Source organism: Nicotiana tabacum, chromosome 1, assembly GCF_000715075.1.
Source record: "Nicotiana tabacum cultivar K326 chromosome 1, ASM71507v2, whole genome shotgun sequence".
Taxonomy (NCBI): domain Eukaryota; kingdom Viridiplantae; phylum Streptophyta; class Magnoliopsida; order Solanales; family Solanaceae; genus Nicotiana; species Nicotiana tabacum.
In genome coordinates, this window is record NC_134080.1 from 8,585,363 (window position 1) to 8,598,809 (window position 13,447).

The 13,447-nt window shown below is 41.0% G+C and overlaps 1 protein-coding gene across 1 annotated transcript; it reads left to right on the plus strand.

Annotated features, from left to right (window-relative positions):
- The first annotated feature begins 5,133 nt into the window (after positions 1-5,133).
- LOC142161905 (uncharacterized) lies at positions 5,134-8,730 on the plus strand. The gene is made up of 4 exons (XM_075217956.1): positions 5,134-6,101; positions 6,903-7,251; positions 7,903-8,393; positions 8,583-8,730. The coding sequence occupies exons 1-4, from the start codon at positions 5,134-5,136 to the stop codon at positions 8,728-8,730; spliced, it is 1,956 nt and encodes a 651-aa protein (XP_075074057.1).
- Positions 8,731-13,447: the final 4,717 nt, after the last annotated feature.

Genomic DNA, 13,447 nt, shown 5'->3' on the forward strand with positions numbered 1-13,447 from the left:
TAAATGAACATAAACAGAAATGAACATAAACAGGAATGAACAACGAAATAACAGAAAACCAATTCAAGCCCACTGAATTCACAGTATTTCCTTAAGGAATTTAATCCCTTCCTAGTACCCAAGATTATGGATTATTTCCTCCCACGATAGAACGAATTACACACTGGTGTAGTGGTACTTCAAACCCCAATGTTTCAGCGAACACAAAGTTCGGTAGCAAATCATACTTACTGTTGCTTTGTTTGATGCTAAAAGTATGCAGAAGAAGGAGTAGAAACTCAGAAAATCGTATGAAAATTCTGAGCAGAATAGCCTTGTATTTATAATCAAAGTTGGGCTGAAATCTGAAGAGGTGCAACTCTTCAAAATGGCTGTTTATGCAAAATGGACACATCATAAATATCATAACATAAATGGCTATTTATTCAACAATAAAGAGAGAAAATTGAAGAGGGTAGTTAATTTTCTGCTAGCAAAACAGAAAAACGGATTGGATTTAATATTAATATTTATTATATTAATATTCTGTTATTAAGACAAATATTTAATAACATTTCTGTAAATATTTTACTATTAACAAATAAATTTGGTCCAAAAATTAATCAATCAATTGACCAAATCCGAAGCCGAAGCCGAGTGACGACGACGGCGGCGGCGCGAGGCTTGCCTTCTTCTCAACTCTTTAAGAGCTAGAAGAATAGCAATTGCTTATATACCCCTAAAAAACCTCTTCCTCTTCCAATATGGGACAATGTTCCTTTGCCAAAGGGGAAAACTTAAAATTTCACTCAAAATTTTTATTTTCCACCATATCCCATTTACCCTCTTTTAAGTATTTAATATATTAAATACATAAAAATCCAACATATCTCACCTAGTATATAGAGATTTGAACTTAAGAGACCTACTTTATTGATCGACGAGTGCAAAACACAACACGAAATTAATGCTCGCTAGTCAAAGATAGAATAGTTAATTTTCGTCTCCACAGGGATTGAAGTTAAACAATGCTCAATAATTTCTAGCTTAACACTATTCAAGATGATCAAAACTTAATTTGTAATGATTACGAACTACGTTTAACTACTAAAGTAAAACAATTGATAATTGATAGCAAGGAATTAGAGGTTTCTTATAAATTTGAGGAATAAGGGTTTGACAGGATAGGTGCAAGATAACTAGTTGGGATGTAACTCTAGTTTAATTAACTCTAATGTTCTAATGATTCTCACGAATTCGCTCGATGATTAGTTCAAACGTGTTGTCAAGACTCATCTCTCGATTAAATCTCAACTCTACGAGATGAACTAATATAAGCACTGTGGAATATGCAAGCATGTGTCAATGGACTGGTCCTTAGCAAAACATCTCTAGAATATTCTCCTAACTTGATTTAATCAATAACTCAACAAGCTCTTTCGATTACTTAAGAGAATCAATGAATTAAATCAAACAAAATTATGCAAATATAATCACCAACATATTCCTTTTTTGATTAAATAACCTAACGAATAAAGTTGCAACAATTCAAAACTCCATAAACGAATTCAAGCATGAACTAGAATTAAAATCCACAAATATTTATCAAAACACCATATTCGTCAAACCCTAAGAGAAATTACTCCATAATTATGAAGAAAGTCATCACAATTATAATTGAAAAATAAGAAAGCATCAATCTAACTTTACAGTCAAAACTCTCGTCTTGAATCAATGGAAAGATGATGACATCTGATAGTAGGCTATATAGTTGATATTTACACCTTAATATGACCATACTTTGTTATTGTTTTATAGATATATTGCCAACAAAATGCTCTAAATAGTGTTCTTTTGTTTACCAGGGAATATTATATGAGAGGAAGCAACATGGAGTGTTTTGGGGGCGATAATGTGAAGAAAAACGCCCACTCGAGAAGTACCCGAACATCAAGAAGCATAAATGGTCCGGGCAAGAAGGACACCGCGGTGAACCGCGACAGATTAATTCAATGAGGCATAAAGCTCAGCGTTCACGCGGTCGACCGCGGTTGGCTGCGACCGCGGTGAACTGTTCAATCGCTGGAAGTTGTGGACCAAAGTGTAATTTCGGGATTTTTTTTGTAAAACTCTTATAAGCTTTAGACATTCGCCCAACTGGAAAAAAAGGCTAATTTTAGACTACTTTTGGAGGAAGAACAAGTGTGAGAAGATCAATCAAACATTAGAGTTCTTCTATCTCTTTTTGATTCTTGCAATTTTACATTATGAACAATTTCGTAGTTCTTCCTTATTTTGTTATGAGTAGCTAAACAGTTATCTAGGGTTGATGGAACCAATTGTTGGTTGAAGTTTTGACTCAAGTTGTTATAATCGAGCTGGATTTATGATATGATTGTTCAACTATGTTTTGTATGGTGATTAATTGAATGGGCCCTTGATTAATCGTGTCTAATCACCTTATATTGCTTGAGAAAGAATATTGGGTTAGATAGTTGTTGAACAACACCACTTTTGGGTAATTGAAGAGATTCTTTACTTGAACTTAAAAGTGGGTTTAGAGATAACAAAACTTTGGTGGGATAATCCAGAGTTGTATACCCATAGTCAGCTAGAGTAGTTCGAGAGAATGCTCTAGTAAATTATCGTAGTTGATCGAGAGATAATTACGATAGCCCATAACTCTTAATCCTCATAGAGTATTACGGCGAGATTATAGCGGACGAGTCAAGACTTAAACTAACAATTGGGGAAATCACTGCCCTAGACCTATTTACCATTGAATTATCCTTGTTTTAGCTGTGTTTTTTATAAGTAGTTGAAGTCGTTGAACAAAAGCCCAATCTTTATTGATCAAAAATCTTGCATCTAGAGATTGATTGAGTTGATAATAACATTGCTGGAAAGTGTAATAGATAGGTTAGTTCCTTAAGGATTCGATTCCGGACTTAAAATCGAATTATATTTGTAGCGACCGCTTTGTCTTTTAAAATGCATAGTTGGGCGTTATCAAATTTTGGCGCCGTTGCCGGGGAACTAACGGTGTTATTTATTACAACTTAGAAGTAGTGTTAAAAATTATTAGTTCAAATCAAATTTCAAAGGTGTTAAACAAATTTTCATTGAAATTCTAACGTTTGAACTCTTGTGGAATTCAGGTGTATGCCTAGAAATTCTTTGAGGACTGGAAAACTGCTTGAAGGACTTTCAGACCTCGAGAAAACATTCAGGGCATTAAACCGTGCCAACAGGAGGATCCAACAATCACAACAACCACCTCAGCTTGACCTTGACATGGGTGACGTAGAGAACGTCAACGGAAACATCAAGGACGAGCAAGCTGACCTAAATGTCAGAGTGGTGGCACCTCTTGTGCCCGAAGCTGCACTTTATGACTGAGCTCAACCTACAACTGACAACCTGTCAACTGCCATAGCTATACCTGCAATACAAGCGAAGACATTCCAGATCACCAACAACATGCTGCATCTACTGCAGAATAATGGATTGTTCTCCGGGACACACATTGAAGACCCTCAGCAACATTTGAAACATTTTTTATCAATTTGTGTGTCTCAAAGGAAGCCAAATGTGACCCTAGAAGCTATCAAGCTATTACTGTTCCCGTTCTCTATAACTGGGGAAGCTCATACTTGGCTGAATTCGCTCCCAATCAATTCCATTGTCACCTGGGAGGAATTAGTAAAGCAGTTTTTGAATAAATTCTACCCACCCAACAAAACTACAAGGCAGATTGATGAAATATTGCAGTACAAGCAGCAGCCGACGGAGACCCTGCAAGAAACTTGGGAAAGATTTAAAAGGATGCTGGTGAAGTGTCCTCACCATGGCATTCCAGACCAGATGCTTGGCCAGAGATTCTACATGGGATTAGCTGACAATCTAAAGGCCAATGTGGATGCTTCAGCTGGAGGTGCATTTTTGAGTAAGACATTCACTGAGTGCAAGGTCCTTCTGGACAAGATGTCCCAGAACTCAGGGTGGATGACTAGAGGTACAACACTGGCACCCATAGTGCATTCAGTGCCTCTTGACCCAAATAATTCGCAGGCATAGAACATGGCCACACTTCTAACGCAGATGAGTATTTTGACAAAGAAGATAGATGAGATAGGTACCAAACAAGTGCATATTATTGACACAACAAATGGAGGACTGTGTACACCCTGTGTTAATCAGTCCTACGTGTGTTCATGGAGCAGAGAAGACGAAAATCAAGGGGCAAGCGAAGATATGAATTATGTTAACAACTTTGGGGGTCAGAGACAAGGAGGACAATAGTGGAGACCTGCACCAAATCAGCAATACAGACCCAACATGCCTCAACCTGGGAGCATGCAAGCTCAAAATCAATTGGTGCCATACCACCAGAGACAACAAGGCTACCCACAGCAGAACCAACAACAGTTGACATATCATCCACATCCTCAGCAGCAAGATAACAACATGGTAGAGATCAGGGGGATGCTCCAGCAACTCATTGGGACAAACAGTAAGATGCAAGAAAAGTTGGCAGTACATGATTCAGCTATAAAGAATATTGAAACTCAGTTGGGGCAGTTATCTATGGCTTTGAACAATCGCCCCCAGGGAACATTGCCAGCGGATACAAACATTAAAACCAAGGAGCAAAACCTGAATCAACTAATGGCAGTAAGTCTTCGGAATGGGAGAGATTTAGACAAGGCGCAGGAGGTTGCACAAGCCAGCAAGGAGACTACACCAGCCACTCCAACTCCACTAGAGGTAGATGAACCAACAAATCTGACTGAAGTGGTAGTTGAACAGGGTCAAGATGAAAAAGGTAAGGCTAAGGTAAACAAACAAGCTGCAGAACAGGTGGTGCCTCTTGTGCCATAGAACCCCAACAAAGAAAAGCCAGCAAGCAATGCACAAAGGGTGATACCTGCACCATTCCCTCAAAGACTGGTAAAACAAAAGAAGGAAGATCACTACAAGAAATTTATGGAGATGCTGCGTCAAATTCAGTTGAATATTCTTTTGATGGATTCCTTGAGGGAGATGCCAGGCTATGCAAAGATGATGAAAGACCTAATGTCACGGAAGTTTGATTTTTAGGATCTATCCATAGTGACTCTGACGTAGACCTGCAGCGTAGTAGTGACCAGACCAATGGCTCAAAAGATGTCCGACCCAGGTAGCTTCACTATTCCTTACACAATTGGGAGTTACGCTTTTGCAAAGGCATTATGTGATTTGGGAGCCAACATAAATTTGATGTCGTTGGCTGTATACACCAAACTGGGCATTGGTAGAGCTAGACCGACTTCGATGTTGCTGCAGCTGGCCGACCGCACGGTAAAAAGACCTACTGGGATTCTTGATGATGTATTGGTGCAAGTGGGGAAGTTCGTGTTCCCCGCAGACTTTGTTATTCTGGATTATCAGGTAGATGAGGAGATACCTATCATTTTAGGTAGGCCATTTTTTGCCATTGGGAGAGCCCTGATTGATTGTGAGACTGGGGAATCAAAAATGAGACTGAACGATGAAGAAGTCATATTCAATGTTCAGCATTCCATGAGGAGACCTAGTGAGTATGTGAATTTCTCTTTAGTAAAGGCAGTGGATATGGTCCTGCAAGAAGATGATGTGACCCTGACTCCTAAGGATCCATTGGAGACATGTCTAATAAATTTAGAAGAAATGGATGGTGAAGGGTTGGCTGAGTGGGTTATGGCACTGGAAGGACAAGGATTTTGGAAAAGGGAACCTCAGTTCGAGTCCCTTGAGTTAGAGAAAAGAGCTACATCCCCAGCAAAGCCATCGGTAGAGGAACCACCCAAGTTGGAGCTGAAGCTACTCCCAGCTCACCTCATGTGCATTTTCTTAGGTCCCGATTCTACATTGCATGTGATTATATCATCTGGTTTGTTAGATGTGCAGGTAGAACAACTCTTACAGGTACTGCAGGAAAGCAAGACTTCCATTGGCTGGACTATGGCAGATATAATGGGTATCAGCCCAGCCTTCTGTATACACAAGATTCTCTTGGAGGAAGGGCACAAACCTTCCAAAGAACATCAACGAAGGCTGAACCCGAACATGAAGGAGGTAGTAAAGAAGGAAGTGATCAAATGGTTAGATGTGGGAATCATCTTCCCCATCTCAGATAGCAATTGGATCAGCCCTGTCCAATGTGTACTGAAAAAGGGGGGAATGACTGTTGTGCAAAACGAGAACGATGAGTTGATCTCAACTCGTAAAATCACGGGATGGCGGATTTGCATGGATTACCGAAAATTGAACACAGCCACCCGAAAGGACCACTTTCCCTTACCTTTCATTGACCAAATGTTGGATAGGCTGGCCGGGTGCTCGTACTTCTATTTCTTGGATGGTTATTCGGGGTACAATCAGATATCCATAGCCCCCAAAGATAGAGAGAAAACATCTTTCACTTGTCCATATGTCATCTTCGCCTTTCGGAGAATGCCTATTGGGCTTTGTAATGCACCGGCGACATTTCAACGGTGCATGTTAGCCATTTTCACAGACATGGTGGAGGATATTATGGAGGTCTTTATGGATGATTTCTCCGTGGTGGGAGATTCATTCCAGGACTATCTTCACAACTTAAGAAGAGTGCTCAAAAGATGTGTAGAGACAAATTTAGTGTTGAATTGGGAAAAGTACCATTTTATGGTACATGAAGGGATAGTCCTGGGACACCGAGTGTCTAGTAAGGGAATTGAGGTCGACTATGCCAAGGTTGACGTGATTGAAAAACTACCACCGCCCACTTCGATCAAGGCGGTGAGAAGTTTCCTTGGGCACGCCGGGTTCTACAGGCGATTCATCAAAGATTTCTCCAAAATTGCTAACCCATTATGCAAACTCCTTGAAAAGGATCACCCTTTTGTGTTTTCTAATGAATGCAGGTTGGCATTTGAAGAGCTGAAGAAGAGATTGGTGACGGCACCCATCATTGCTGCACCCAACTGGGAACAACCATTTGAGCTTATGTGCGACGCTAGTGACTACGCCATAGGAGCAGTCTTGGGGCAGCGACAGGGTAAACTGATGCACCCAATTTATTATGCAAGCAGAACGCTGAGCGGTGCACAACTCAATTACACTGTGATGGAAAAGGAGATGCTGGCTATTGTTATTGCATTCGACAAATTCAAGTCATACTTGATTGGATCGAAAGTTATTGTTTACACTGGCCATGCAACAATTAGGTACTTGATAGAAAAGAAGAAGTCAAAACCACGCTTGATTCGCTGGGTTCTTCTGTTACAATAATTTGATCTGGAAATACGTGACCGAAAAGGGACAGAGAACCAAGTAGCTGACCACCTCTCAAGGTTGGAAGGAGCTAAAAAGAAGGTAGAGGTTGAGGATATAACAGAGACATTCCCGGATGAACAATTACTGACAATGACAATGGAGGAGGCACCTTGGTATGCTGATATTGCTAATTATTTAAGAAGTGGTATTGTACCTTATGAACTCTTCTCAATTCAAAAGAAAAAGTTCTTCCGTGATTGTCGATATTATTTTTGGGATGAACCTCTATTGTTCAAAATATGTGTAGATAACATGATCCGGCGGTGTATCCCCGAGAAAGATCAACATTCTGTTTTGTAGGCTTGCCATGCTTCACCATATGGTGGGCACTTTGGAGGAATTCGGACAGTTGCGAAGGTGTTGGAGTCAGGCTTATACTGGCCTACTCTATTCAAGGATGCTCATGCCTGGGTCAAAAGCTGCGATGAATGCCAAAGAACTGGCAACATATCTCATAGACACGAGATGCTAATGACCACAATTCAAGAGGTGGAGATTGTTGACATGTGGGGGATTGACTTCATGGGGCCATTCGTCAGCTCGTATGGTAATAAGTACATATTGGTAGCAGTTGACTATGTATCCAAGTGGGTCGAAGCAGTGGCTCTTCCGACCAATGATGCTAAGGGGGTACTAGGTTTTGTAGAAAAGAACATTTTCACGTGTTTTGGTACCCCAAGAGCTATACTCAGTGATGGCGGGACCCGTTTCTGCAATAGAGCATTCGCACGACTGCTGGAAAAATATGGAGTTAGGCATAAGGTGACCATCCCGTACCACCCACAATCGAGCGGGCAAGTTGAAGTGTCCAATAGGGAGATTAAAAGTGTCCTTTCAAAGACAGTGAATGCAACAAGGACTGACTGGGCAAAGAAATTGGATGACGCATTGTGGGCATACCGCACAGCCTTCAAAACCCCTATTGGGATGTCACCGTACAAGTTGGTGTTTGGTAAGGCATGCCATCTCCCAGTTGAGCTAGAGCATAAAGCACTTTGGGCATTGCGACAGTTGAACTTAGACATGGAAACAACAGGCACTAACAGAGTCACGGGACTACATGAGCTCAAGGAATTCAGGTTCCAAGCCTTTGAGAGTGCTAAATTATACAAAGAAAGGATGAAGTTAATGCATGATAAGCACATCTTGGATCGAAACTTCAAACCCGGAGATCGAGTGTTGTTATACAACTCGAGATTGAGATTGTTCCTAGGTAAGTTAAAATCCTAATGGTCAGGACCCTTCAAATTGGTGCAATTGTTCTTAAGTGGAGCTGTAGAGAATGAATCAGAAGATGGGAAAAACAAGTTCACAGTAAATGGGCAAAGGTTGAAACATTACCTTGGCATGTCTGATGAAAAAGGGGATAGATTGGTAATCACTTTGGGAGAGCCCCAGTATGCGGATGAGGAGTGATGGTCAAATGCCGGCGCCGTGCCGCGACATTAAATCAGGCGATGCATGGGAGGCAACCCACGAGTGTGTTAATTAGGTGATTAAAAAAAAATGCAAACAGCACCGCGACCGCGGCAAATCGTGGTGGGAAGCAAACATTCTGCCTCGGATTTTCAATCCCACCGCGACCGTGATGGACCGCGGTAAATCGCGGTGGGAGGCAAACATTCTGCCTCAGATTTTTAATCCCACCGTGATCGCGGTGGACCGCGGTAAACCGCGGTGAGGTGTAAACTTTCTGCCTCAGATTTTCCAACTCACCGCGGTGGACTGCGGTCGACCGCGGTCGGTCGAGGTAAGTTTAATTTTTTTTTCCGTTTTCTCTTAATTTTTTTATTATTTTCCAACCCAAAACCCCCCTTTTAACCCCAAAACCCATGACCCCCTCCCCCATATTCCCAATTTCTCTCTCTCTCTTAACCCTAACCTCCCAAACTCCTCTCTTCTTCTTCTCCTTCACTCACACCACCCCCATCTTCCATTCCTCTCCTTCTTTCCCCCTTAAGATACAATGAGCTCCTCCAGGAAAAGACGAAACACCGGACCTTCCATCAGTGGACCGGGCAGCTCCTCACGATCCAGGAGCCACACCAGTGCACCTCAGTTCGACAGCACTCGGTTTGTCTCCAGCGCAGCGGAGAATAGGTACAACCAGAAAGCAGCTAAAAAGTTACAACCAGAGGTACACATTGATCGAATGGCTTTGGAGGTGGAATGCCCCAATATGTTGAATGAGCTGCAGAGGTGTCAGCTGGACATTTTATTCGAAGTATCGGAAGAAGCTAATGTTCAATTAGTAAGAGAGTTCTATGCAAACCTGCCAGAACATGAGAATGAGGCTGTGATGGTGCTCAATACTCCGGTAAATGCATCCTTTGACGCCATACACAGGGTATACAGGTTGTCTGTGTTTCGGGGTGACTTTGATCCTTATCGTACTTTTAGCGGAACAAGGGCCTTGTGGGGCACTCTTCTAGATACTATCTGTTGGCCGGACATAGAGCACCTATGGATCAAGCACATGATTACTCTCAACTCCCACTGTCTGAATTGGGAGGCCAAATGTTGGCTCACCATTGTCAACAGTCGTTTGTTGCCATCCAGCAACACGACATATGTTAATCTACCACGGGCGTCCGCAATCCATTGTTTTATGTCTTATACTGATTTTGATGTGGCCCGACTGATTCATGAAGAGATGTTCATTCGATCACCTGAGCTTATCAAGGGTCACTACTTCCCTTCGCTAATCACCCGATTGTGCCGTATTGCTCGAGTCCCTGATGACCCTCGGGTTGATGGGAAATTGCCACTAAAAGCCCCATTCCGGGCGAGAAAAATTGGAATTGGACGAGAACTGGTGGTGAATGTTGATGACTCTGATGCTGATTCGGCTGAGAATGATGATAATGATGCTGAGGTAGCTGAGGTTCCCCCTCCTCCGAGATTTGATGTGGCAGGCCCGTCCCAGCCACGCCGGAGCACCCGTATGACAACTTTAGAGCATGATATGGTTGGGTTGCGTACCTCAGTCACTGATTTGGGTGCCCGTGTTGATGCGGTGGCCGAGAGGCAAGTGAAATCGGAGAAGAAATTCTTTGGCTGGTTGAGAGCGCTGGGACGTGCATGCAACGTGAACCCAGACACTGTCTCCAATCAAGAGTGAGCTTTCAGGGAAGTTCCTTAACCTCACTGTTCTTTAAATTTTGAGCCATGGGGATATGTCTTCATTTTAAGTGTGGGGTGGGGATACTTTATTATATGTTGTAATTGTAATAATTGACTGTTGATTTTGCCCGTTTTGTCTTGCTTTGAGTGTTTTGATGAAGAGTAATAGTTCATTAGGAAAGCTTAAATAGTAAATGACTTATCCCGACGAAGGATCTCTTTCGGCGGGGGTTCTTGAGGGACTAAGTCGGAAAAAAAAAATTAGAATACGGAGACTCTTCCTGATGACGGATCCGTTAGACAATTTTTTTGAGGGAAGTAGTCTAGAGAAAAGACCAAAAAAAATATATTTTATTTTTAGGTAGTGTAGTAACTCCCGCTTGGTTTTTCTTTTGGCCACAGTTCTTTTCCAAGGGTTTAGCTTGAACCGGGTATAGCTAGTTTTTATCTTTGATCCTTTTTAGTTTAGGTTAGGATTAATGGGCCACGAGCGAAAAAACGATTTTGCTACACCTGAACACAATAGACACTAGAGTTCAACACCTAGATTTATTAGTTAAATCCTGTTAGAGTGCCTTAAAATTGTACGTTTGCATCTAACTTGAACACTCAAAAGAGAATGTCTTGATAACCCAATCCGGAGTAAGTCACGTGCCATGTGTGTGTGAGTTTTACTGTGTTCCATGTTTCATATTTGATGCCTAGAACTTACCCCGTGTGTTTGCAAAGCGAAATGGTAGTCTCTTTCAGTTTTAGAAGTGATACAGGCATTCGTTGTTGAGCCAGATATATAAAGTAACCCACCTGAACGCAATACATCGTAGTTAACCCCGTTAAGCAAATAAGCCTACTTCTTTGGCAACCATATTGCGCACCTTACCCAATTGTTTGAATAGCTGACTATTTGAACCCTCTTACCTCCCAATAAGCACTTGAACGGTAATGGAAATATGCAAAAGTAAAAGTGTGGGGTGGTAGTTTGGTTTTCGAGTGGAACCATTGAAATAGAGAAAATAGGTAGAATTGGATGCATAAAAGAAAAAGCACCACGAAAAAAAAAATATTCTGAATGGTTGAGAAGTGGTGGCTTGTACAAATTGTACCTAATGGAAGGGGATGTGTTAAACAAAGGAGGTGGAGTGCTGGTTGGCAGAATTATGATCTTTAAGTTAATGTAATTGTATTAAAAAGTGATTAAGGAGGTTAGTCACTATACCTAAATATATCCTACCCGTCTCTTAGCGTACATTACAACCAAGTAAAGCCCTATTGATCTTAGACTGAATGAGCTCAATTAGCAAAGTAGTACATTACGGGCAAGCCTATGGTGCATCTTTGTGGCATGTGAACTTTCTTTCTGAGAGTGAGCGAATTCTGTCTATCTTAGTTCCTACTTATTTTAATTATATTTATATGTGGAACTATTCTCTTGTGTGATGTGAGGGCATGTGATTCACAAAGGAAAGGTAAGTCTTGACTCTTGTATAGAGTAGTTTGAGTAAGTGCGGATGTGCATGGTACAAAAGATTTGACTCTTGGAGCAAAAGTTGTTCACTACTAGGTGCAAATTTTAATAAAATGTTCATGGTGTTAGTTGTTAAAGGAGAAGCTTAGGGAAGAAATCTTGATGGAGTGTGGTGGATTACTCGAGGACTCGCAATGATTTAAGTGTGGGGTGTTGATAGTAGGCTATATAGTTGATATTTACACCTTAATATGACCATACTTTGTTGTTGTTTTATAGATATATTGCCAACAAAATGCTCTAAATAGTGTTCTTTTGTTTAGCAGGGAATATTATATGAGAGGAAGCAACATGGAGTGTTTTGGGGGCGATAATGTGAAGAAAAACGCCCACTCGTGAAGTACCCGAACATCAAGAAGCATAAATAGTCCGAGCAAGAAGGCCACCGCGACCGCGGTGAACCGCGACAGATTAATTCAAGGAGGCAGAAAGCTCAGCGTTCACCGCGGTCGACCGCGGTTGGCCGCGACCGCGGTGAACTGTTCAATCGCTGGAAGTTGTGGACCAAAGTGTAATTTCGGGGAAACTTTTGTAAAACCCTTATAAGCTTTAGACATTCGCCCAACTGGAAAAAAAAACTAATTTTAGACTACTTTTGGAGGAAGAACAAGTGTGAGAAGATCAACCAAACATTAGAGTTCTTCTATCTCTTTTTGATTCTTGCAATTTTACATTATAAGCAATTTAGTAGTTCTTCCTTATTTTGTTATGAGTAACTAAACAATTATCTATGGTTGATGGAACCAATTGTTGGTTGAAGTTTTGACTCAAGTTGTTATAATCGAGCCGGATTTATGATATGATTGTTCAACTATGTTTTGTATGGTGATTAATTGAATGAGCCCTTGATTAATCGTGTCTAATCACCTTATATTGCTTGAGAAAGAATATTGGATTAGATAGCTGTTGAACAACACCACTTTTGGGTAATTGAAGAGATTCTTTACTTGAACTTAAAAATGGGTTTAGAGATAACAAAACTTTGGTGGGATAATCTAGAGTTGTATACCCATAGTCAGCTAGAGTAGTTCGAGAAAATGCTTTAGTAAATTATCGTGGTTGATCGAGAGATAATTACGATAGCCCATAACTCTTAATCCTCATAGAGTATTACGGCGAGATTATAGCGGACGAGTCAAGACTTAAACTAGCAATTGGGGAAATTACTGCCCTAGACCTATTTACCATTGAATTATCCTTGTTTTAGCTTATTGTTGTTTTTTATAAGTAGTTGAAGTCATTGAACAAAAGCCCAATCCTTATTGATCAAAAATCTTGCATCTAGAGATTGATTGAGTTGATAATAACATTGCTGGAAAGTGTAATAGATAGGTTAGTTCCCTAAGGATTCGATTCCGGACTTAAAATCGGATTATATTTGCAGCGACCGCTTTGTCTTTTAAAAGGCATAGTTGGGCGTTATCAACATCTCGTGTATTCTAGCCTCCAATGCTCTCCCAAAGCTTACAAGGTCAAAAGTTCCTT